General features: G+C 50.0%; 1 protein-coding gene across 1 annotated transcript in view; it reads left to right on the forward strand.

Moving 5' to 3' along the window:
- LOC135914138 (uncharacterized) overlaps nt 1-27,088 on the forward strand; it is a 191,044-nt gene extending 163,956 nt beyond the window's left edge. The window contains exon 9 of the mRNA XM_070528941.1: nt 26,827-27,088. Coding sequence (XP_070385042.1) covers nt 26,827-27,048 — 222 coding nt within the window. The 3' untranslated portion in view covers nt 27,049-27,088. The remainder of the gene's footprint in view (nt 1-26,826) is intronic.
- The last annotated feature ends 200 nt before the right edge of the window (nt 27,089-27,288 follow it).

The following is a 27,288-nucleotide window of genomic DNA, read 5'->3' on the forward strand; positions in this document are numbered from 1 at the left end:
CCCAAACGATGGTGAGACATTCTTTTTCGGCCGTAGATTAATTTCCTTCGGCTTTTGACAGCGACCGGGTAGCGTAAGCTATCACCCGTTCAAATCCATTTTTTTCTCTGGACTAGGACGGCACCGAGGCCTAGGCTACTGGCGTCAGTGTGGATTTCGGTATCGGCGAGCACGTCGAAGTGCTTGAGTACCGGTGGCGACTGCATGCGTCGTTTGAGTTCGTGAGGAGCATCTGCCTCGCGTGTTTCCAACTCGAGGTCGACATCACATTTAATTGGATGTGTCAGCGGCTCAGCGATGCATGAAATGTTTTTTGACAAAGCGCCTGTAGTAAGCACACATGCCAAGGAGTCTACGCATTGCCTTCTTGTCGACGAGCTGCTGGAACTTTGAAATGGCAGCTCTTTTGGGGACGGACTCGAGATTTGCTGATGACGTGGCCCAGGAAAAGAAGGTCATCGTTAGCGAAGTGGCACTTTTCCGGCTTGAGAGTGAGGACACATGACTTTATTGCCCCTATTGTTGTCGCAAACGCCTAAGGTGGTCGTCGAAATTTCCGGCGAAGACGACGACGACGTCACCCAGGTAAACAAGGCAGGTCTGCCACTTCAATCCTGCTAACACCCTGTCCGTGACGCACTGGAACGTTGCAGGTGACCAGAGCAGTCGGAAAGGCATTGCGTTGAATTCGTAGAGGCTATCTGGCATGAAGACTGCGGTTTTCGCGATTTCTGTCGTTGACTTCTACGTGCCAGTAGCTGTCCTTGAGATCCATCGACGAGAAGTATTTCGTGTTGTAGAGCCAAACGAACCCGTCGTCTATCCGTGGAAGGAGATACACATCCTTCTTCGTGATCTTGTTCGCTCGACGATAATTGACGGAGAAACATTGCGTTCCGTCATTTTTCGTCACAAAGAAAACAGAGGGTGCCCCCACCGGCTTTCCGATGGCTGGATTATGTCGTCGCGCAGCATTTCGTCGACTTGTTGTTTTTACGCAACAGCGTTAGGGACCTCGTGTCGCAGAAAAGGTGGTGTCGTCGGCATTGGCCGTGAGCGAGAAATAGTTGAAGGCAATTCATAAATAAAAACAACTTCCACGATGGACTGGGTGGGAATCAAACCAGGCTCTCCGGAGTGTGATACGTAGACGCTACCACTCAGCTATGAGTTCGATGCTTCAAAGCGAGACAAAAGCGCCTCTAGTGAATGTGATTTTGCCCTAGAAAGCTGCCATAGAAAGTTGTACTGCGGTGCATATCGGTAATTATAAGCACATTGAATACAGAAGTCACAGTTAAACGCGTAGCGAAGTACGTTTCCGCTACATTTCTTCTGCGCTTGTCGCACACGCAGAGCCGTCTTGCGGCCCCCCTTCGCAATGCACGGCGCTGCTCCGACAGCTGGCGCGCCACTTGCCCGCTTCTAGAGGACGATACCATTGGCGCGTCAGCCCCATGATCGCGTCCGCTTTCATGGCGCGTCGTGGCCCGGCTGTCCGTGCCGATCACGATGTTTGGCTCGCATAGATCGTTTCTCCCTCCGAGACACCGAGTTCTTTAGTTCGTTCCGCTTGCTCAGGAGCACGTTTCGTCTTTGTGTGACTCAAGAGCATGCCGAGCGAATGAGTGGGTGGTGCGAATGGGATGCAATAACGCTCTCGCGCTTCACTTTTGAAGGCGAAGCTTAAGCGTCCTCCAATTTTTATAGCTTCACGTCCTGGCGTCGGTAAATATGGGATGTTTTGCGACTGGTGTTCGTTGAATCCTCGATGACGTCGAGAAGAGTCTTTGTATCGTCGGAGCAGACATCTAAGCTGTTGGTGCTTCATTGTGGGGAGACTTGAATTTATGTCGAAATCTGCTTCAGGATTTATGGTCTTCGGAGTAGATGCGGCAGAATCCGAGAGGACTAAACGCATTGCTGGTTTCCATATTTTCCTCGATGTACGTGATTGCCGTGCCCATGTTGATGTGCTTGAACTCCTGGCTGGAGTTGCTTAGCATCACTTACGGTTTCCCTACGTGCAGCCGAGCGATCCCTCTCGCGACGCAAACTTCACGGTCGAGCAGCAGATGTTGGTCGCCCTCGATGATGCCTTGTACGTCTGCGTGTGTTTCGATGCTGATGGAAATAACAATGCTGGAGTTAAGCGGGATACTCACTTGATCTTCGAGCACACTCAAGGGGTGGTGACTACGAGAGCTCTCCGGTGGTATCGCTTGATCTTCCGACAGCCTGATGAAGTTTGACTTCTGGTGGATGATTGCGTCATGTTCATTGAGGAAGTCAAGGCGGAGAATGACGTCTCCTGACCACTGTTGGAGGATCACGTAGGTGGCAGGGCAAGTCCGGTCATTAACGGTAATTCATGCAGTGAAGATTCTAGTCGGCGTTATTAGGTGCCCTCCAGTGGTCTGAATTTCGGGGCTTTGGCAAGCAGTATTAACCTTCTTCAACTTGGAAGCGAAGGGTCCACTCATGACGGAGTAGTCTGGTCCTGCGTCTGCTAATGCGATTACTGGGTGGCCGTCAAGAAGCACGTCGAGGTCGGTGGTTCTTTGCGTTGCGTTGCAGTTAGGCCTAGGCGTGGGATCACGGCTGTGTCGCATTGACTTGTGGCTCGTACGTAGCGTCGTCAAGTCGTCTTTCGTCGGCGTTGCTTCCAGACTTTGTCGGATGGCGGCGCCTCGCTGATATGCCATCGAGCCAAGATTTTGGGCGTCTTCGTTAGTGGCGGAGGATATTCGTCAGTTCAACGAACAGCAAACGCACCTCCATGGGTTGCTGCTTTGAGTTTTCCGCATACGGGCTCACAGACCGGCCCCGGGCTGGGCGAGTGTATGGTCGGCATTGCTGCAGCAGGTAGAGGCTTGGGGACGGTGAGCGAGATGATCGTCGAGTGCACCACTGAGTAGCGGTGAGGTAATCGGGGATGGCAGGTGAGCGTTCATCTTGCTAAAGGCGCGGTACGTGGACGGCCAACCCTCGCAGTCCCAACTAACGGTAAGGAAATCGGCGGTTGATGAGGCCTGCTGCCCCGCAATGGTAGCAGAGCGGGTGGGGGTTGGGGTGACGCCAAAATTTCGTCTTCCTAACGCAGCTTCGCCAGGCTACTTGTGGGCGTGCTGGCAGTGGCCGCGGTGAACGACGTAACTGCGGCATCACGGGACCCTGGCCTGGTCGTGGTAAGGGACCCTGACGGCGGGCGACGGCGGCATAGGTCATTGCTTCCAGCTGGGGCTGTGGTGAATGTAGTTGCACCTCAGGAACTCTAAGCGATCGCTGAACCTCTTCTTTGACGATTTCGCCGATTGTGGCCACTTGAGGCTGTGACCTAGGGTACGAATTCTGCAGCTCTTCCCGTACGACAGCTCTGATAGTCTCGCGTAGATCGTCGGTGGCCAGTGATTCAACTCCAGCGTTGTTTGTAGAGTTGGTGCGGCGCTTGAATTGCCGGTTCCGCATTTCGAGTGTCTTCTTGATGCTGGTGGCCTCGCGAAGAAACTCGTTCACAGCCTTCGGCGGTCGTATCATCCCGGCGAAACGTTCCTGCTTCATACCACGCATGAGAGGGCGCGGACTTTCTTCTCTTCAACATTTCCAGGTCGGCGTGGCGGAAAAGACGGCTCATTTTCTCTGTGAAGACTGCGGTGTTCTAATTAGGCAGCGGCACTCGGGTTTCCAGTAGTTTTTGGGCTCGTTTTCGGCGTGCGAGGCTTGTGAATATCTGCAGGCAGCCGCTTTCGAACAGGTCCCACGTCGTTAAGTTGGGTTCTCGGTTCTCGAACCACGTCCTAGCGGCGCCTTCCAATGCAAGACAGACATGTTGCAGTTTGTCTTCGCTGTTCCTGCTGTTCATTGTAGCGACGCTCTCATACATCTCCAGCAAGCTTTCCGTGTCCTCCAATGTTGTACCGCGGAACGTCGCAGGCTCCCTGACATGCTCCAGCACGATGGGGGATGCTGGGGCTGCCATTGGGGTTGACTTGGCGACGATCTTCCTGGTCGTCGGTGCTCCGGCGGCAATCATTGCAGCCTGCGGCTACCTGCGGCTACCGACGTTGGTGTTGTCTTCCGAGTTGTCTTCATGTTGTACATGAACGCAAGGCACCTCTAGCAAATTTCACGTGGTAGTGACGGTAACTAACAGAGTAGCAATACTGTGAAAGACGAAACTAAATTTTTATTGGGCGAACCTGTGCCCACAAAACCAGGCTACACAGAAAGCACAATGATAGCGGCGGACACAGTCGGCGATTGTCGAAATGTGATCTGAGAGACAAGCTTGTCGGTTGTTATGCATCAGTCATCGAAGGTTCCAGAATGACCATTAGTTCCCGCGTGTCTTCCAGAAAGTTCTACACCATTCCCGTCGCGCGATTAAATCAGATTACACAATTTTCGGTGACAACGGAAAGCGGATAGAAATTTGTTACGCGGTGAAACGGGGTTACCCGGTAAAGAAAAACGTGAACGTCCCTAAGTGAACGTGCCAAAAATGAACGTCACTAACACAGCTTCCGAGGCATGGGAGAGTTGCGACGAAACCGACTGACATGCAGAACCACACTCAGTCCTGTAGGAAGGCACTACCTAGCATGGCACACATCAGATCCGATATCACAAGCAGTGACATTCACAGTCTTCACAACGCGTATGCGTTTCTTTCATTTGCTAATGTTCTTAGTCCGTAAGCCCATTCATTCTCGCTTTCAATAGGACCACTATATATATATATATATATATATATATATATATATATATTGTTACAAGCACGGGGAAAAGGGGTTTATTTAAGCGTGCGAGAGCAGGAACGGCAGGCTACGAACAACAGGAATGGCCGCTACACAGTCTTCGTTTTCCTCTTCCCCTCTCTTCTTGATCCCCGCGTCCCTTTGACGCGCTTGGACGTAACATATACCTCCCCTCGCAGACAAAGCCCCCTGGGCGAGTCAACAAGCTTGTCGTGGCGTGCATGATTTCAACCGTGCGACATGCGCGACTTGTGTCCTAGCAGAACGTCTACCAGTGTTCGTGAGGCGCGCGAGAGTATAGTTCACTTCGCTGACTTTGTCGATGACAATATACGGTCCATCGTAGTTTGCCAGCAGCTTTTGACACAAACCGCGCTTCCTTGTGGGTGTCCAAAGCCAAACGAGATCACCAGGGTTATATGTAACTGGCCGATGTCGTGCGTCGTAGCGGCCTTTGGAGTTTTCTTGTGATGCCAAAGTCCGAAGACGCGCAAGTCTCCGAGCCTCTTCAGCGAGGCACAGCGTATCGGCGACCGTAGGATTCTCGTGGTGGTAAAAAGGGAGGACAGTGTCGAGCGTATACCGGGGTGGCCGAGCATATAGAAGGAAGAAGGGGCTGTAGCCGGTTGTCTCGTGCTTGGCGGTGTTGTATGCGTAAGTAATAAACGGTAGAACTTCATCCCAATTCTTGTGATCGGACGCAACATACATGGAAAGCATATTTGTGATCGTTCGATTAGTGCGCTCAGTGAGGCCGTTCGTTTGCGGATGATATGGCGTCGAGTGCCTGAGGTGCGAGTTACACAAACGCACAAGCTCTTCCACTATATCTGCCGTGAATTGACGTCCCCGGTCGCTTATAATAACACCAGGCGGTCCATGTCGCAGAACAATAGCGTGAAGTAAGAAGAGCGATACTTCGGTGGCGGTGGCTGATGGTATAGCCGCCGTCTCGCAATAGCGCGTGAAATAGTCGGCGCAGACAATTATCCAGCGGTTCCCCTTAGATGACTTTGGAAAAGGTCCTAACAGATCAATTCCAACTTGCCGAAAGGGTGAGCTGGGAGGCGGCACAGGTTGAAGGAGACCAGATGGGGCAGTGGTTGGGCGTTTCCGACGTTGGCACTGTATGCAGCTGGCGACATACAACTCAACCGAATGTCGCATCCGGGGCCAGTAAAAGCGTTCTTGAATGCGATAAAGGGTGCGCACAGTGCCTAAGTGACCGGAGGTAGGGTCATCGTGCATAGCCTGAAGGATTGCTGGCCGGAGACACTCCGGCACCACTAAAAGGAAGCGTGCACCCGTGCTTGAATAGTTCCTTTTGTACAGGAGCCCGTCACGTAGACAGTAGCTGCTTGTTGCACTTGAACGGGCAGAAGTGAAGAGTGGCTCCAATTTGGTGTCTGTCCGTTGTTCTGCTTTGAACGCATCGATTTCTGGAAAAGCGGATGTCACAGAAGCGATGAGATGATCAAAATCGTCTGCGTCGCAGTCCGTCGTAGTAAGCGGCATACGGGAAAGGCAGTCTGCGTCAGCATGTTTTCGGCCACTCTTGTAGGCAACAGTGAAGTTATATTCCTGCAACCTCAAAGCCCAGCGCGCAAGGCGACCACAAGGGTCACGAAGGTTCACGAGCCAGCACAGGGAATGGTGGTCTGTGACGACTTGGAATGGGCGTCCGTACAAGTACGAGCGAAATCGCTGAACCGCAAAGATTACGGCGAGGCATTCTTGCTCTGTCACCGTGTAATTCCGTTCAGGTTTGCTTAATGAGCGGCTTGCATAAGCAATCACGTGCTGACGGTCGTCATAGCGTTGGACCAATACGGCACCCAGACCAACGCCACTAGCATCTGTGTGGATTTCTGTCGGCGCAGTAGGATTAAAGTGGCGAAGGATAGGTCGAGAGGTTAACAGGAACTTCAGCTGACGAAATGCAGAATCGCACTCGGGTGTCCACTCAAACCGTGCGTCTTTATGTAGCAGATTTGTCAGAGGATAAGCGACGTCAGCAAAACCAGGAATAAATCGGCGAAAGTAAGAACAAAGACCCAGAAAACTACGAAGTTGCTTCACTGACTGCGGTGCACTGAATGCTTCGACAGCTGCCGTCTTGAGGGGATCAGGCCGGATACCGTCTTTGTCAACAAGATGACCCAGCACAAGGGTTTGACGGTCACCAAATTTACATTTCTTGGAGTTCAGAACCAGGCCGGCGTTTTTGATGCAGTCGAGGACAATATTCAGGCGCGTATTGTGCTCATTGAATGTGCGCCCGAATATAACTACGTCGTCAAGATAGCACATACAGATGTTCCATTTTAACCCACGCAGAATGGTGTCCATGAACCTTTCAAAGGTTGCTGGAGCGTTGCACAACCCAAATCGCATCACATTGAATTCGAATAATCCATCCGGGGTTATGAAGGCTGTTTTCTCTCTGTCTGTCGGGTGTATCGGGATTTGCCAATATCCTGAGCGCAGGTCCACTGAAGAAAAATAAGAGGCCGAATGAAGGCAATCAATTGCATCATCAATCCGGGGCAGCGGGTAGACATCCTTCTTAGTCACGGCGTTTAATCTTCGATAATCGACGCAAAATCTCCAGTTACCGTCTTTCTTTCTGACGAGTATGACCGGAGCTGCCCAAGGACTCGAGGACTCTTGTATTATCCCATTTTTCATCATGTCACTTACTTGTTCCCCGATTATCTTGCGCTCGTTAGGCGACACGCGATAAGGCTTTTGCCTGATTGGGCGCGCAGATCCCGTATCTATGGTATGGCGCGTTCGTGACTCGGGAATCGAGAACGCTTTGTCCGGCTGCGCAAAGTCAAACACTGACAGATGCTTAGAAAGCGTATCCACCAAGGTATGGCGCTCCCTTGTGCTGAGCGACTTGTTTATCATAGACAGAAGCTTTTTGTCTGAGACTTGGCGATGGTCAGCAGGTTCACACGGCGAGTCTGTTAGTACGGCTACGGACGAAGACGTGTATTCTGTAAAGTAGGCGAGTTTCAAGCCGTCTGGAAGCAGGACGGGTTCTGCCGAGCAGTTGGCCGTCCACAAGCCAGCACGCCCGTTGCCGATGGATACCACACAATGAGGGACAAAAACGTTCTTCTTCATACAATTTAGATGCATTGGCTCTACGGAGGCATCGAAACTGTCTCGAACTTCACCGCGACATACAACCGGCACGCACACCGAACTGGACGCAGGCACAACAGTATCTGCACACACACAAAGTTCACCTTGACTGCAAGTCTCCTCTAAGAGCCCGGACGAAACATGACCATCAACGCAAACTTCCCCCGTGCGACAGTCAACGGTCGCACCACACTGCCGCAAAAAGTCGATGCCCAAAATCACTTCGTGCGTCGATCGAGGAATAACTACAAACTCCGTCGTGAAAACTCCACCAGCCAGGGACACTTCAGCAGTGCACACACAAACAGGGCGCAACGACTCGCCGCTCACTCCACAAAACGTTGCAGCCTGGTCCCACGGAAATGCAACTTTGCGGCCCAACCGACCTTTAAAACCGAGACTCATTACGGATACAGTTGCCCCGGTATCCACTAAAGCCATTGTAGCAACACCATCAACTAGTACATGCACTTTGTTCTTAATCATAGCAACTGCAGGGGGCATTTCTGTCGATAGCACGTGTCGAGCGACCTCACCCCCATCGGCCGCGCTAGCTAGTTTTCCGGTTGTGAAGGCGAGGCTGAGCGGCGCACTGGCGATGGAGATTGACGCAAACGCGGTGCACGAGAAGTTGGCGGTGGCGTCAAACTCCTGTCAGATGCCGGCGAGCGGCTCCGGAAGCTTCTCTGCCAGTAATCGTTGCCAGGAGGGACGCCAGCTGACCAAGAGGTGGTGTATGGCTGTTGAGTTGTCCTCGTAGGAGGTGTGGTCCTTGCTGAAGGCCCCGATCGACGATTCCACGTTGTAGGGCGACGATTGCAAAATCTCGCTATGTGGCCCACGACACCGCATTGGAAACACACTGGCAGATGCCGCAAATTTCGATGTTCCTGCACGTAGTCACGCATGTTGCTGTCGACTGCATAGCCAGCAGGTGGGTCCCATTCATCGTGGCTAGGCATCTGCCGCCCGGAGGCATGCGTGCGGCGAGGGCGTTGGTCGTTGTCATGATCTTGATAGCTTAGGGTCCCTCTCGTTTGGGGGGTAGACCTATACTCGACGGTCGCTGAGTGAACCGTGGGTTGCCATGCGGTCGAAACGGCTGTGTTTCGCATCTCGTGTGGTAAGTACGCACCAGCGATGCCGGGTGTGTTACGATACATTTCTTCCCGATGGAGCAACTCTTCGCGAACAATCTGCCGTATTGTTGATGGAAGGTCAACACACGAACTCGGGTCTACACTTGCCACCGTCGTGACATTAGCCAGGCGACCAAACTTCGGTATTATCCGTCGCATCTTCAGCGTCTCAAAGGTCCTGCAGTGGCGAATGACGTCAGACACGGAATCCAAGCTTTCTTTGCCGATCAAAAAATTGTAGACGTCTTCGGCTATCCCTTTCAACAAATGTCCAACTTTGTCCTCTTCCGACATTTGAGAGTTCACTATTTTGCACAGTTTCAGCACTTCTTCGATATAAGTCGTACAGGTCTCGCCGGGAATCTGAGCTCTTTGCGAAAGCGTCTGCTCGGCGCGTTTCTTTTTTGCGCTGGAGTCTCCAAAACACGCTCTGAGCTCCTCTACGAAAAGCTCCCATGAAGTGAGCGTGTCTTCATGATTCTCATACCAGACGAGTGCTGTGTCGGTAAGAGAAAACACAACATTTGACAACTGTGCGGTCGAGTTCCAACCGTTAGATCGGCTCACCCTTCGGTAGTTTGTGAGCCACTCGTCGACATCTTCTCCGGCTTTTCCTCCGAAAGTGAGTGGCACCCGGTAGTATTGCCACGGAACGCCAGGTGCTGACCTTGAAGCCACGTCAGAACCTTCGGGAATCTGGCAGGCGTATTCAGTCATGTCAGGCGATGGTGGCGGAAGTCCGGCAAGTCGACGGCTTCGGCGAAGTTGTAGCAGCGTAGGCTCCGTGGTTACGAGGTGTACCCCGCACCGTCCACCAATTTGTTACAAGCACGGGGAAAAGGGGTTTATTTAAGCGTGCGAGAGCAGGAACGGCAGGCTACGAACAACAGGAATGGCCGCTACACAGTCTTCGTTTTCCTCTTCCCCTCTCTTCTTGACCCCCGCGTCCCTTTGACGCGCTTGGACGTAACAATATATATATATTGCTACACACGAGGTGTTTAATGCATAACCAGATGAATCTGGTTGATAGGCGCGGTTGTTGAAAAGCGGTCTCGCGGCAGCTTGGCTATCGTCGTTCTCTTCTTTCTTTCATCTGGTTGTCTGCTCAGCAGGCGTTTTGCATGACAGCTTATGACATTTTCCCGCTGGCAGACGAAGCCCGCCGGGCGAGTCAGTCATCTCGTGGGTTATAACGCCTCAGACGCGCGACTTGTGTCACTTCAGCCTTGGCCGAGTCTCGCCACTGCTCGTGAGACGCGCAATGCGGTAGTTTACTTCGCTGAGGCGCTCCAGAATAACGTAAGGGCCGACGTAGTGGGCGAGAAACTTCTGGCACAAGCCACGCTTCCGCAACGGCGTCCAATGCCACACAAGGTCACCAGGATCGAAGTAAACGTGGCGGTGACGCCCGTCATAGCGTATCTTGGACCGGTCCTGCGATGGTAGGGTGCGTAGCCTAGCGAGGCGTCGCGCTTCTTCTGCTCGACATAGGATCTCATCAATTGATTCGTTGTCATGAGCGAAGTAGAGAAATATGGTGTCGAGGGTGTAGCGCGGCGGACGAGCATACAGAAGGAAAAATGGTGAGTAACCAGTAGTCTCGTGTCTCGCGGTATTAAAGGCATAGGTATTGAAAGGCAACATACTGTCCCAATTCTTGTGTGCTGAATCGACGTACGTGGACAACATGTTGGCAAGCGTTCTGTTTGTGCGCTCGACCAGACCATTAGTTTGTGGATGGTAGAGCGTAAAATGGCGGAAGCTACATGAACACAGATGAAGGGTTTCTTCAACCACGTCCGCGGTAAACTGTCGCCCACGATCGCTGATTACTATGCGAGGAGGTCCATGTCGGAGTATAACGTTAGCCAGCAAGAAGATAGAAACTTCTGTAGCTGTGGCCGATGGCAATGCGGTGGTCTCACAATAGCGGTTAAGGTCATGTACGCAAACGATAACCCAACGATTACCCTTGGAGGATCGCGGGAAAGGACCCAGAATATCTATACCATCTTGCTGAAAGGGGACGCTAGAAGGGGGAACTGGTTGAAGCAGGCCATGTGGCGCTTGTGGCGCTTGTGGCGCTTGTGGCGCACGCTTGTAGCGCTGGCATTGAGAGCAGCTGGCGACGTACCATCCGATACCTTTCCGCATCTTAGGCCAGTAAAAACGTTCTTGAGCCCGGTTCTTGAGCCCGCGGAGCAATCCAGGCAGCCTTCGCATCCAGGCAGAGGCTAACCGCCTTCTTCGTTCATTGCAGAAATGCGCGTTTGAGGAGCGGAATCCGAAGCTGCTACCGTCACTGCTGGTGGAACCTACACGTGTCCACGGATCGTCCCACTCCCTCCGTTCTCTACTGGCAAGCCGCACCTGCGCACTACTGTCCGATATCAACGGCGTCCCCTATATAACCGCTGCACGACGGTCCCCACATCATTCGCGGAGCAATCCAGGCAGCCTTCGCATCCAGGCAGAGGCTAACCGCCTTCTTCGTTCATTGCAGAAATGCGCGTTTGAGGAGCGGAATCCGAAGCTGCTACCGTCACTGCTGGTGGAACCTACACGTGTCCACGGATCGTCCCACTCCCTCCGTTCTCTACTGGCAAGCCGCACCTGCGCACTACTGTCCGATATCAACGGCGTCCCCTATATAACCGCTGCACGACGGTCCCCACATCATTCGCGGAGCAATCCAGGCAGCCTTCGCATCCAGGCAGAGGCTAACCGCCTTCTTCGTTCATTGCAGGTGTGTATCCTGTATCTTTGATTACATCGATCTTAGGCTACTGGATTGCTCCGTTCGTGTTTGTGTCCAGCATGGGTGATAAGCCTCCTTCAACTATAAAAGAACTTGTAAAGGCTATGACTGACTTGAGTGCACAGTTTAACTCTAAGCAAAGTGAACTAAAGCAAGATATAAAGCATGTGATTGAATCTGAAATGGAATCTGTCAAAACTTCAATGGGCTTTATCAATGAAAAGTTCGAAGAATTTAGAACAGAGATCTCTGAGCTCAAAAAGACCTTGTCTGACGTGAAAAACGTAAACCTGGAAATGAAAAAAGAAAACAACCGACTCACAAATGAAGTGAAAACTCTCAGGCACGAATTGACTGAACTGCAGCAGTACAGTAGAAGAAATAACCTTGAAATCAAAGGCATCCCTCCAGCACCCACTGAAAATCTGATTTCAGTGATGACATCGATCTGTCATCTCTTGAGCACCAAGTTCGATGAATCCGATGTTGAAGCTATCCATCGTGTGCCCTCAAAAAACAAGGACGAACCCAACATCATTGTTAAGTTTGCTTCCAGGAAAGTGAGAGACAGCATTCTGAAAACAGCGAAAAAGCAACGGCTGAACACTACACTTCTGAGCTTTGACGATCACGAAAATCCCGTGTTCATCAACGAACATTTGTGCCCGGCAAACAAAATTTTGCTAGGTAAAGCACGGAAAGCCAAAAAGGAAAAACAGTGGAAACACGCATGGGTATCAGATGGCAAGATCCTGATGCGCAAGACAGATACCTCGCATGTTCTACATATAACCTGTGACGCTGATCTTGCTCAGGTAGTCTAGAAACATGGCCTTTTCCGTCGAGGAAATCAGTGCTAAGTGGCACGAGAGCGAAAACCTTTCCATTTTTCATTGCAATGTCCGCAGTATAAATAAAAATTTAGACCAACTCACTGTACATTTATCGCAACATTCTTTCCAGTATGATCTTATCGCTGTAACTGAAACCTGGCTTAAGAAAGGAGAAATACCGTACATACCGGGTTACACAACGCTATCTTTACCAAGAGATAGCACCGCACGAGGGGGTGGCGTTGCTCTTTTTATAAAAAACGGCATAGATTATCAACAGCTCTCGGATTCCTCTCTGAGCTCTAATACCACAGAAGCACTTTTTATTCGCCTTAAGACAGACGTCGTAATAGGCGTGGTATATCGTCCGCCAAACTCGTGCACAAGTCAGTTCATATCTGATATGGAGTCCATTCTGGTTCCTCTGATGTCTTTTAATAATCAGTTAGCAATAGTTGGTGATTTCAATATCGACTTTTCAAAGGATGACTGTCCAGATTATATTTTCTTACTGGAATCGTTCAACCTCAAGAATGTTATCAATGTGCCCACTAGAATTACACATCAGTCTGCAACAATTATTGATCACATCTTATGTAACCGTGATATGGATGCCTGCGCTGGTGTTTGTAACCAAAACATTGCTGATCACTGTTCAACTTTTCTGTTTCTGCCACGGTCGGGTATCGATTGTATTTGCCCTACCCATACCAATGTATTTTCACGGGTGGACTACGCGCATGTCAGGCGTTTGCTCGAATCTATCCATTTCGAAAATCTGTGTCACAGTGACGTTCACACAGAATTTGCTAACTTTGTATCTGCTGTTTCCGATGCAATTACTAAGTCAACACTGAAGTTTTCTCGGCGCAACTACAAACATGCCATATGTCCTTGGATTACTGAGGAAATACTCACAGTATTGAAAAAGAAGGATTCGTACTATAATAAGCTCAAAAACAACAGAACAAATGCTTATTACTTGAAACAGTTTAAGTATTACAGAAACAAATCCGTGGCGCTGATGAGAAAATCAAAGAAATTGTATTATACTAATTTGGTTAATCGTCAAGGAAATGACACAAAGCAAGTATGGAAGATTGTAGGAGAAGTTACGGGAACAGCTAAAAGAAAACAGATTGTTCCTGTCAACTTGTCAATAGAGACTGCAGACCAGTTTAATCAGTTCTTCACAACATACGGTCAGAACAGTGCGCAACCTACTCCCTTAGCTTCAGTGACATCCGACATACCTCGATGTATTAATAATGAATTCAGTTTCTCGAACATTACTAGCGATGAAGTTGCAAGTGTTGTGGCGAACATGCCCACGAATAAAGCGGCCGGGCCAGACGGCATAATGGCTAAGGTAATCAAGGACAACATTGATTTGTTTTGTGTTCCTTTGTGCAGAATATTCAATCATGCGATACACTCTAGCTTATACCCCGATACTTTAAAAGTTGCAAAAGTTGTTCCGATATTTAAAACTGGTGACCCTAACAACCCGTCTAGTTACAGGCCAATATCTGTACTGAGTGTCGTCAATACCATTTTTGAAAAATTAATTGCTTTCCAACTGAAAACCTTTCTTGATGTTAATCATATTATTTGTCCTCAGCAACACGGATTTGTTTCTAACAGGTCCACGTCCACGGCTGTAGTTACTCTATCACAGCTTATCCTATCTGCTCTTCATAACCATAATGTTGCTGTAAGCGTATTTATAGACATCAAAAAAGCTTTCGACACAGTTTCACACTCCATTCTTTTAATGAAACTGGAAGCATATGGTGTGCGTAGCGGGGCCCTTGAATTCTTTAAAAGTTATCTTTCTTCACGACAGCAGCAAGTTGTCCTCAAACAGTTCAAGTCTGCATACCAAACTGTTACGTGTGGTGTACCCCAGGGGTCAGTTCTGGGACCGCTTTTATTTTCGCTCTTTATTAATGACCTCCCCAATGCAATACAGTGTTCTCAAATTTTGATGTATGCGGATGACACTGCACTTATCTTTACTGGCAACTCACTTGAATCAATAGAAAATCCTATTAACAATGAACTCCAACGTATCTCGACCTGGTTTCGTAATAATCATCTAACTTTAAACACTGAAAAAACTAAATATGTTATTTTTCGTTCAAAACAAAAGTGTATTGAATTAAGTGATTTTTCTATATGTGTTGACAACAATGTTATTGATAGTGTGTCTTCTTTTAAATATTTAGGGGTCATGTTCGACTGCCACTTGTCTTGGAAGGAACAGGTGCACAGTGTGTGTAAAAAGGTTGCGTACGGTTGTTTTACCTTGTCTAAGGCACGGCGGCACTTTCCACCTGCTATTCTTAGATCACTGTATTTTTCATTATGTCACAGTCATCTCAGTTATTGCAGTGAATCATGGGGAAACACATACAAAACGTATTTAACACCATTGCTAAGACTACAAAAACGTGCCTTGAAAACCATGGGATTACCTTCTTCGAATAGTTCTAACAATAACATTTTTGACGCAATGCAAATCATGTCATTCACAACCTTACGCGATTACAAAATAGCTCTTATGGTTAATAATATTATAAATACCAACTACCCCTTACCTCTTGGTGCATTCAGTATTCCCGTCCGCAACACTAGACAAGCCAGCAATGGCAATTTTAACCTTCCTATTTGCTATAATGCGTACGGAGAAAGACGAATAGAATTTACAGGAGCGAAAATTTGGAACTCGTTGCCAATTGAAGTAAAGCAAGCTAGGAATTTCAAACTGACATGCAAGAAACATTTTTTGGGAACGGAAGCAAGGCTACAAAGTTAGTTTTTCTTCAATGTGTTTGTGATTGCTGTCCTATATGTTATTTTCTATTGGACCGCTTACTAGCCTCATTGGCTATCGGTCCAAATATCTGTGTATACATTTTGTTTGTGTTACTCAATAAAGACTTCTTGATTCTTGATTCTAGAGTATACGTGTGGAACCAAGGTGACCGGAAGTTGGGTCATTGTGCGTGGCGTGTAATACTTGGTGGCGAAGGTTCTTGGGGACAACTAAAAGGTAGCGGGCACCGGTGGTCGAGTAGCTCTTATAGAGCGCGCCACCATCACGTAGGCGAAAGCGACTGCCTGCAGATGACTCCTGTGCTGCCGCGAAGAGCGGTTGTAAGCTCTCGTCCTTGTGCTGCTCGGATATGACGGTACCCATATCCGGAAATTCCGGAAACACAAAAGCGATGTATTCGTCAAAATTGTCCGCATCACATTCAGTATGAGGTGGCATCCGAGAGAGACGATCGGCGTCAGCATGTCGCCGGCCACCTTTGTAGCAAATAACGAAATTGTATTCCTGTACACGGAGGGCCCAGCGCGCTAGTCGTCCTGAGGGATCCCGCAGATTCACAAGCCAGCTTAGCGAATGATGATCTGTTATCACAGTGAAGGGGCGCCCATAGAGGTTGAACGAAACCATTGCACGGCGAAGATGACCGCCAGGCACTCTTGTTCGGTGACTGTGTAGTTGCGCTCGGAGCGGCTCAAAGACCGGCTAGCGTAAGAGATCACGTGCTAACTGTCACCAACACGCTGAACTAGCACAGCACTGATGCCTACGCCACTGGCATTGGTATGAATCTCAGTAGGTGATGAAGGATCAAAGTGGCGAAGAATTGGTTGGGATGTCAACAGGAACTTGAGCTGGCGAAACGATGAGTCGCAATCTGCAGTCCACTCAAAGGGAACGCCTTTTTGGAGAAGGCGTGTAAGGGGATGAGCCATGTCAGCAAACCGGGGAATGAATCGGCGAAAATAGAAGCACAAGCCGAAGAAACTTCTTGACAGAGTTGGGTGCTCTAAATACTACTACGGCCGCAGTCTTTTGTGGATCTGGTCGGATACCTTCTTTAGCGACCAGATGGCCTAGCACAAGACTTTGTCGTTCCCCAAAACGGCATATTTTTTTTTAATTGAGCGCAAGACCCGCCTTCTCCAAGCAGTTCAAGACCAAATCCAAACGTTCGCTGTGCTCACGAAACGTTCGCCCGCAGATCACAACATCGTCTAAGTAGCACATGCAAACTTCCCATATTAAGCCGCGTAATATCTTGTTCATGAACCTTTTGAACGTTGCGGGCGCGTTAGACAACCCGAAAGGCATCACGTTAAACTCGAATAGTCCATCTGGTGTTACAAATGCTGTCTTTTCTCTGTCGTCCTTGTGTATAGGAATTTGCCTGTAACCTGACCGTAAATCGATTGAGGAAAAGTAAGGTGCCGGGAAGAGACAGTCGATGGCGTCTTCAGTTCGTGGGAGTGGATATACATCTTTCTTAGTAACGGCGTTTAGGCGACGGTAATCAACACAGAACCGCCACGTACCGGCTTTCTTATTCATGAATATCACGGGGGCTGTGCAAGGACTAGATGATTCTCGAATGACGCCTTTCCATAGCACTACTTGGACCTGATGGCTGATTAGCTTGCGTTCTGACGGGGATACACGATAGGGTTTTGTGTTGATACGGTGACGAGTTCTGGACGCAGGAATTGATTGCAGGTCATCGTGCTGTGCAAAGTCGAATACCGAGGTATGCTTCGTAAGCAGGGCCATCAAAACTCGATGCTCGTGATCGCTGACTGACTTATCAATCATGGGAAGTATCTTCGAGATCCCGCGGCACGAGACACTGGTTTCTCCTCCTTCGGGGAGCTCTGTAAGTACTGCCACCGATACGGGCGAGTCTTCCTAAATTGTTGCAACCTTTAGGCCTTGAGGTAGCACTGCCGCTTCAGTAGAACAGTTTAGCGCCCACAGCCCCGCGAATCCATTGGTCTCTGAGACCACGCAGTGCGGAACTAACACGTTTTTCTTGAGGCAGTTCCGATGTACAGGTTCTACTGCAGCATCGAACGAGATAGGAGTCGGAGATGAACAGGCGACGGCAACGCGTATCGCGGATAAGGCGGGCACAACTGTATCCCCAGACACGCACAACACATTCTCCGGGCAAGCTTCACCTTCAAAGAGCAGAGGTGAAACACTGGTGTCGACACTGAGTTCTCCCGTTCGGCAGTCAACATTCGAACCACACAATTGCAAAAAGTCAATCCCCAGAATTACGTCATGCGAGGAGCGAGGAAGAACAGCAAACTCTGCATTAAAACCTTTCCCACCCAAAGACACATCAACGTTACACACAGCAACCGGGTATAATGATTAACCACTGACTCCACGGAAACTTGTGCACTGGTCCCAACAAAACATAACCTTGCGTCCCAGCAGGCCTTTAAACCCCACACTCATGACCGAGACAGTTGCTCCCGTGTCGACTAAAGTCATTGTAGAGACCCCATCAATCAGTACATGAACCTTATTCTTTAGCATGAAAATAGTTGGAGGCAGTTGAGTCGGCAGCACACATTTTCCAGCGACCTCACCTCCATTGGCCGCGCGGGCTAGATTCGCGGCGGGGGCGACACGAAACGGCGCCGAGGCGATGGTGACGTGAATCGCGTCCGAGGGGATGGTGATCGGGAGGCTCGGAAGGGTGGTGGTGGCGTCAGAGTACGGTCGAAGGCAGGGTAGCGGTAGCGGTTCCTGGTTCTTTCTTCTCCAAAGTAGGTCTCCTGGGCGGTGCATCGGTTCTCTCGAAAGTGGCTTCCTGAAGTGAAGTCTCCAGGCCACTGAGTGCGCAGTGTACGACCGCTAGACCGCATAGTCGGCGCTGACGATCCGTAGTATGATGCTCGGCGTCAGCTACAGTACCTAGCTATATGGCGAGGCATGCCGCAGCAGTAACACACTGGCGAAGGGCCAATTTCAGAATGGCGATTGAAGTATTCCGCCGAAGACATCGGTTGAGGGTAACGAGGCTCTTCCCCTTGAAAGTCGTAGGTAGCGGCGAGTCTTCTTGGACGAAATTTGCGTAGGCGTGGATCAAAACGTTGAGGGGGCGAATCATTGCGTGGTGGTTCGGTCGTAATCTAACGCGCTTCGTCTCTGGAGCCGTTAAGTTTGGTGTAATTCGCCCAGTCTTCAGCGCCTCGAACCTACGGCAGTGCCGTATCAGTTCTGATACAGTGTGCAAGTTCTCTTTAACAATGAGGAAGTTGTACACGTCTTCCGCTATTCCTTTTACCACGTGCCCCACTTTATCTTCCTCTGTCATATGAGGGTTGATGGTTCGGCACAGCTTCAAAATTTCTTCGATATAGGTAGTGCAAGTCTCGCCGGGTACCTGTGCTCTCTGGGCTAATGTGAGTTCCGCACGTTTCCTCTTTGCGTCTTAGTCACCGAAACACTTTTTGATCTTCTCAACGAAGCGTGTCCATGTAGTTAGCATGTCCGCGTGGTTGTCCTACCATACCAACACCGTGCCGGCCAAGAAGAAAACAACGTTTCTAAACTTACTGGCAACTTTCCAGTTATTGTTTTGGCTTGCCCTTTCGTAATGAGTTAGCCACTCATCCACATCTTCCTCTGCCTTCGCCGAGAACGTGCGTGGCTCTCGGTAGTGCTGGATAGGGACTGGGGTCGCCGACGCACTGCTGGTGAGGCTATTTTGCTATGTGGCCATGATTAAGCACGACGGCGAAAGTCCGGCGAGGCGACGGCTTCGGCGTAGCTCTTGCGCTGATGGCTCCGTTGTAGGTCGTGGGAGTTAACCCGCACAGCTCCACCAAATGTTACACGCGAGGTGTTTAATGCAGAACCAGATGAATCCGGTAGATAGGCGCGGTTGTTGAAAAGCGGTCTCGCGGCAGCTTGGCGAACATCGTTCTCTTCTTTCTTTGATCTGGTTGTCTGCGCGGCAGGCGTTTTTCATGACAGCTTGTGACAAAATATTTGTAGTAGTTTGTGTATATAATTATTTGTAGCTCTTAATTCAATGAACGAAAAGGTAAACAAATGGCAATGCAAGTGGATGATAAAGCAACAGGCCGCTGATGGGGTACGGGCTGACGTCTGCGCATTATGTTTGCGAGGCTCTGACCAATTAGAATGTACACACAATTTTCTCTTTGTTGTTCTTCGTGTCACTGCTTCTTGGCTTCTTATGATTACACACACACACACACACACACACACACACACACACACACACACACACACACACACACACACACCCACACCCACATATATATATATATATATATATATATATATATATCATCAGCCTGGTTACGCACTCTGCAGGGCAAAGGCCTCTCCCATACTTCTCCAACTACCCCGGTCATATACTAATTGCAAACTTCTGAATCTCATCCCCCCACCTAACTTTCTGCCACCCCCAGCTACGCTTCCACTCCCTTGGAATCCAGTCCGTAACCCTTAATTACCATCGGTTATCTTCTCTCCTCATTACATGTCCTGCCCATGCCCATTTTTTATTCTGGATTTCAACTAGGATGTCATTACCTCGCGTTTGTTTCCTCACCCTATCTGCTCTTATCACCTATCATTCTTCTTTCCATAACTCGTTGCGTCGTCCTCAATTTAAGCAGAACCCTTTTCGTAAAGCTCCATGTTTCTGCCCCATATGCGGGTACCGGTAAGACACAGCTGTTATAACTTTTCTCTTGAAGGATAATGGCAACCTTCTGTTCATGATCTGAGAATGCCTGCCAAACGCACCCCAGCCCATTCTTATTCTTCTGATTATTTCAGTCTCATGATCCGGATCCGCGTTCACTATCTGCCCTAAGTAGATGTATTCCCTATACCACTTCAAGTGCCTGGCTACCTATCGTAAACTGCTGTTCTCGCCGAGGCTGTTAAACATTACTTAATTTTCTGACAATAAATTTTTAGACCCCCATTTCTGCTTTACCTCTCCAGGTCAGAGAACATGCATTGCAACTGGTCCCCTCAGTTACTAAGCAAGGCAATATCATCAGCGAATCGCAAGTTACTAAGGTTTTCTCGAGTAACTCTTATCCAGAGTTCTTCCGAATGCAGGTGTCTGAATACCTGTTGTAAACCAGCTGTGAATAGCATTGGAGAGATCGTATCTCCCTGTATATATATATATATAAACGAGAAGATAGGGGGTTAACCGAGGGACCCGATATTTATTTGTCATATAATGAGACGCCAACAAACACTGACAACAAAGACAACATAGGGGAAATTGCATGTGCTTAATAAATGTCTAAAGGTGCTTATTTGGCAGAGCTCGGGAGCAGCGCAATGTCGACGGGCAGGGCACTCACAGCTCCAAGCACGAGAGCCGTTGCTGAGCAGGAGCGCTCGACCCACTAGCGTTTAGAGCCAGTAGCGCTGAACCCACTAGCGTCTCTTCTACAATCTCTTCGCTACAAACACCCCCGGGAGCGAGAAGGGAGCCGTCCGGCGACCTAACAGCTCGTCACGATGGGCGGGTCGTAGTAACGCTCTAAACGGTCGACATGGACAATGTCGCGTCCACGGCGGCGCATGTCTTCAGATGGCTCAACTGGTTCGATGACATAGTTTACAGGAGATGCGCGTTCGACAACACGATAAGGGCCTTCATACTTAGGGACCAGTTTTGATGAGAGGCCAGGGGCAGTTAAAGGAACTGAGAGCCACACGAGCGCTCCCGGATCGAAGGTGACCGTGGCAGTGGCGTCACCGCGAGTGCTCCTCTGGCGCTCTTGATCATCGGAAGTAAAGGCCCGTGCGATGTCGCGGCACTCTTCTGCATGTCGGACCGTGTCAGAAATAGGGACATACTCGGATGCATCCGGCCGGTACGGAAGAATGGTGTCGATGGTGTGCGAAGGGTGTCGACCATACAGCAAGAAATAGGGTGAAAATCCAGTGCTGCTCTGCGTAGCGGTATTATACGCGTAGGTGACGAATGGCAGAATGGCGTCCCAGTTCGTGTGGTCGGAGGCAACGTACATTGAAAGCATGTCGCTGAGCGTACGGTTGAAGCGTTCTGTGAGGCCATTCGTCTGAGGGTGGTAGGCCGTAGTCGTACGGTGAACAACGTTGCACTCTTTGAGAATCGCTTCAACTACTTCCGACAGGAAGACGCGTCCGCGATCGCTGAGCAATTCTTGAGGTGGACCATGCCGCAGGATGAATCGGCGAAGCAGGAGTGATGCAACATCGCGCGCTGTAGCTGCTGGGAGAGCGGCGGTTTCAGCGTATCGTGTAAGGTGATCTACTGCCACAATGGCCCAGCGGTTACCAGCCGACGTCAGGGGAAGTGGTCCATACAAATCGATGCCAACGCGCCCGAACGGCCGGGTAGGGCAGGGTAGAGACCGCAGGCCAGCTGGCGAGAGGTGGGGTGAAGATTTTCGGCGCTGGCAGTTGGGGCATGAACGAACGAACTTTTGAATGTAGTTGTACATTCCTCGCCAGTAGTAGCGTCGTCGAGGGCGCTGGTAGGTTTTGAAAAGTCCCGAGTGCGCACACTGTGGATCAGAGTGGAACGATGCGCAGATTTCAGAACGCCGGCTTCGAGGTACAACTAATAACCACTGGCAGCCGTCAGAGGTGTAATTGCGTCGGTGAAGCAGGTCGTCTCGAATGGCGAAATGGCGAGCTTGAAGGCGCAATGCACGAGTGGTTGGCTGCGATGACGGATCAGCAAGGCAGTCTATGATGGAGGCAATCCAAGGGTCCTTGCGCTGCTCAGAAGCGATGGTGCCAATAGCTGTGGAGCCCTGTTTGACGTTCACAGTCGCAAAAGGCAGCAGCAGACGTTTTCGAGTGTAAAAGCGGCCTGATGGAGAAAGTAGTGCGATGGCGTCAGAGAGGCTGCTGCAATGCATTGATACAATCACTGACGAGTTGGGAGGAACGTTGGTGTCGTGCATGACGAGTAGTTTGTTTGCTAAAGAAGCATTATCGGCAAGCGTCATATCTGAGACCGGCGACAGTTCTAGTTCGGCCCGTGCGTAATGAATGACGGCATCGTGGCGGGCGCGAAAGTCCCACCCCAGGATAACTTCGTGGGAGCACGAGGAAATCACAAGAAATTCGACGGCTTATACAACGTCCTCGATGAGAACACGAGCGGTGCACGCCGCAATCGGGTGAATACGCTGTGCGCCTGCTGTGCGGAGGGCGAATCCAGCAATGGGCGTCGTAACCTTTCGAAGGAAGCGACAAAGCTTTGCGTCCATAACTGATACAGCGGCTCCGGTATCCACGAGGGCATATGTGCGCACACCGTCAACTAAAACGTCTATCACATTGGTCGGGCTACGTTGAGGACTTCCGCGTTTCGACGGCGTCGCAGCCCTTGCCTCATGGACTGCGACGATTAGTTTTCCTCATGCCGAGCTTCGGGACGAGGCCGCATCGGTGATGGGGAGCGTCGGCGTGGAGAAGTTGAGCGGCGGATGTTGGCGGACCGGCGGAATGGTGGTGACGCAGCCCGAGGTTCGTCGTCGTAATAAGGGCGCGGAGAACCCGACATAGAACTTGGCCCATAAGGTGTAGCGCTAGGCGACTGCACGCGACTACAGTAGCGTGCGACGTGGCCTGCATAGCCGCACGCAAAACATATTGGTCGATTGTCCGCTGTACGCCACCGAGTCGTTGCGGCAGGTCCCATCCATGTGGAAGGACGCGTTCGACGTGGCGCCTGGTGAAGTGATTGCATAGCAGGCTGTTGTCGGGGCATAGCGAGGACTTCGGCGTACGTGAGAGGTCCCCGTTGAGGGAGTTGTTGAGGCTGGGTGACGACTTCCGCGTAGCTGAGTGGCACAGCCGTCGGGATCTGTTGGGGCCTGGCAATGATTTCGGCGTAGCTGTGAGGCGCAGCCGCAGGAACACGCTGGTGGTGCTCAGGCAAAACCTCGTGCAGTTCTTGCGCTATGACGCGGCGAAGCGGAGGCGCAAAACTTGGCGTAAGCGCATGTACCGACTGCGGCTGTGCAAAATCCATCAACGAGAGTTGCCGGGCAACTTCCTCGCGGACGAACGCCTCCATTTCTGCGAGCAACGCTGCCTGGTTGGACATGGCAGCCAAACCAGCGAGGTGCTCGTCACGCGGTAGAGATCGACGGGTCAGTGACCGCTGCCTGCGGAGTTCTTCATAGCTCTGGCACAGTGTGACAATTTCAGCCACAGAGCGTGGACTTTTGGCCAGCAACATGTTAAAGGCGTCGTCTTCTATGCCCTTCAGTATGTTTCGGATGCGATCAGACTCCGCCATGGTCGAATCGACTTTCCTGCATAGATCCAGGACATCTTCGATATAGCTGGTGAACGTTTCGCCTGGCTGTTGAGCTCGTTCTCGCAAACGTTGCTCGGCACGCAGCTTGCGAACAGCAGGGCGCCCAAACACATCGGCGAGGGAAGTCTTAAATCCCGACCATGTCTGGAAGTCTGCTTGATGGTTGTTATACCACAGGCTGGCCACTCCAGCGAGGTAGAACAGAACATGGATCAATTTGGCTGCTTCATCCCACTTGTTATGGTCGCCTACCCTGTCGTACGCCGTGAGCCATTCGTCCACGTCAGTGTCGTCCATTCCTGTGTAGATAGGAGGGTCGCGATGACGAGGCACCCCGGGACACGCAGTGGGTGCAGGAGGAGGCGTTTGCTGGGAGGCGTCTTGGGGCATGGTAGATGGTAGGGTACGGGACCGGAGTTACAGGATGATCGTCTGAGGTTACCCCGCACCTCCACCAATTCTAAAGGTGTTTATTTCGAAGAGCTCGGGAGCAGCGCAACGTCGACGGGCAGGGCAGTCACAGCTTCCAAGCACGAGAGCCGTTGCTGAGCAGGAGCGCTCGACCCACTAGCGTTTAGAGCCAGTAGCGCTGAACCCACTAGCGTCTCTTCTACAATCTCTTCGCTACAAATGAAATAAGTAACGATAAATTGATGGAAAATAAAGTGGATGAAAAAACAACTTGCCGCAGGTGGGAACCGAACCCACAACCTTCGCATGTCGCATGCGATGCTCTACCAATTGAGCTACCGCGGCGGCGTTTCCCCATCCACTTTCTTGGGTATTTATGTGTACTAGTAGAATCGTGGGTGTGCCGGACATTGATGCCGGCAACATTGATGCCTCCAGGTAGCATATGTGGGTTTATTGACCAGTTGTCTTCACCCGAAACGATCACGTTCTCGTGACGCCTGCGGCAAAAAAGACGTTCCACGTCCGCCACCAAGGTGTGTGAGTGGGGGCGCTGGCTAACACACCCAGGATTCTACTAGTACACATAAATACCCAAGAAAGTGGATGGGGAAACGCCGCCGCGGTAGCTCAATTGGTGGAGCATCGCACGCGACATGCGAAGGTTGTGGGTTCGGTTCCCACCTGCGGCAAGTTGTTTTGCCATCCACTTTATTTTCCATCAATTTATCGTTACTTATTTCATTTATTAAGCACATGCAATTTCCCCTATGTTGTCCTTGGTGTCAGTGTTTGTTGGCTTCTCATTATATGACAAATATATATATATATATATATATATATATATATATATATATATATATATATATATATATATATATATATATATATATATATATATATATACATGGTGTATTCCGAAGAAGTCCATGCCACGGCCGAAACGTTAACACAGCAAGAATGCAATTTTCGTGAGCGTGCTCCTTCGTTTATTCCACAACCTATGCACCGGACCTACAGAACATTTCTTTGATATATAAATATATATATATATATATATATATATATATATATGTTTGTGTGTGTGAACGAGAACGTGCGAGTGTGTGCACGCTCTACTGGTCGCCGACTTCTGAAGGTCCCACCTCCACTGAGGGAGGGCGTTAAGCCCTAGGTTCCCTTCCAAGCCTCAAGCTATGTTTCCTTTCGGTGTTAGTACTCTCAGCGTCAGGCTGACAGAGTTGATGACATAAAGCACAAAAGAGGCCCTTCGTCAACATGACTTTAAGCCTACCCTCACGCCACTTGGAGAAGGGAATATTCAGCAATATTTCCTGATTTTTTGGACTGTTTGTCATAGAAGCGACGCCAGCAACAGAGCATGTGGTAGTGGCCGATGTGCGTTGGAAGACTAGCCAAAAAAGCAATATGTATCTAGGGCAATCTGCGCTCATGGCGATGGCTTGACAGAAAGAATTCGGAGAATTTAGCACACAACTTCAAAGTCCAACACAAGGCTGGGTGGCAGTGCTATGAAAAGTATAGAGCTGTGGGTTAACGGGTGGCTTTAATGGGGAAATAATGCTAACTATCCGCCTATAAGAGAAGGTCTCCCTCGAAAGATCACTCCAGTAAACTTCAAGCAAGGAGCGGGAGCAACATGCACGTTCTACTCCATAAAGAAGGCTTTATCAGACTCCACTGAGCCGGAAGTCCGAGTACACAAGTCGTGTCATAATCAGTTATACCGTAAGAAAAGGTTGTGGCAAAATCTGCGTCCACAGAAATGAAACACGACTTGTCATTCTCTTTCGCAAAATATATGTATCTGCCTCCCAGATATTAGGTAATACGATGGCAGCGTAAAAACACTCAAAAAATTACCTAAAGCACTTCTTCCTACGGACCAGTTTCGGTACCCAGGAGCTGCCTGCGTCATGACGTCGTGATATACTGACTCACTCCGTTCGTGGGGTCACTGCGGTAGTTACACGTGAGCGCAACCAAAAGAAATGCGGTGCACAGGAGCGGTCTTGTTTATAGCTGACGTTCTGACATGGCGGCTATGACGTAATTATGGCTCTGCAATACCTTTCGGCATGCGCAGCATGAAGGTGCTTATGGTTCGAGATAAGTCTCGGTTACTCAGTGGCAACGGTCGCTGGGGCCTGGGTCTGGAGACCATATATTCTGACACGTGCAACACCATCCTACCTACCCCTTTACTATAAGACGCCCATAACTGTTGCTCCGAGCCGATATCACGGTTCTGTCCATCATACCAGTTCCGGCATTTCAAGACAAACTTTCTAGCTTCAAATAGGTCACGTCAAAACCCACGTCCCTGCAGTCATTGCCCATTCGAAGAAGCAGCATATCGTATCTCGAAGGCTATGCTTTTGCAGACAGCACGCGCTGTCAGAGACTGCGAAACAGAAAACGCGTCATGCTGCCATGTTCAATACTTCGCATGCTTTCCAACCATTATACTTGCTAAGCGCCATCCGCGGGCGAAGATGCGTGGCGGAGTTTTGACTGATTCGAAAATATGTGTCAGTACTGTTTTGATGACTCATCACCTTCAACGCTGGTTCTCCGCAGGTGTGTGGTTCCAAAACCAATTTCACAGACGTTCACTTCAGCCTGGCCGCCTACGACGTCAATTTTGACTCGTCACCTGAAGCCTGCGAAGAGATAGGCTTAAGCGCAGGCGCTTTCAGGCGCCTCTCTACCATTCGCCCGTTGAGTAACTACCTTCTGAGCCGATACGAAAGCCCCGACATGTGCGTGGTCATGAACTTTTCCACAAGTCGAGCAGTGTGATAGCTCACACGGGCTGAAGAATAAAAGGAACGCTGATTTATTGGGTGCCGTGGTTGACTTGATTTTCAAAACCTCACTTCTGTAGGAAAATTTCCGAGCCAAAACTGTCACAACAGACACCGAGGTCTTAATGTTGGCAACATTTCTACGGGAAACAAGAAAAAGACGCACAAACATAGCGGAGCACTGCTTCAACTATTTATTTTAGTACAAACGAGCCAATGGCTTTAGCATAAAGGG

Source organism: Dermacentor albipictus, unplaced genomic scaffold (assembly GCF_038994185.2).
Source record: "Dermacentor albipictus isolate Rhodes 1998 colony unplaced genomic scaffold, USDA_Dalb.pri_finalv2 scaffold_15, whole genome shotgun sequence".
Classification (NCBI taxonomy): Eukaryota; Metazoa; Arthropoda; class Arachnida; order Ixodida; family Ixodidae; genus Dermacentor; species Dermacentor albipictus.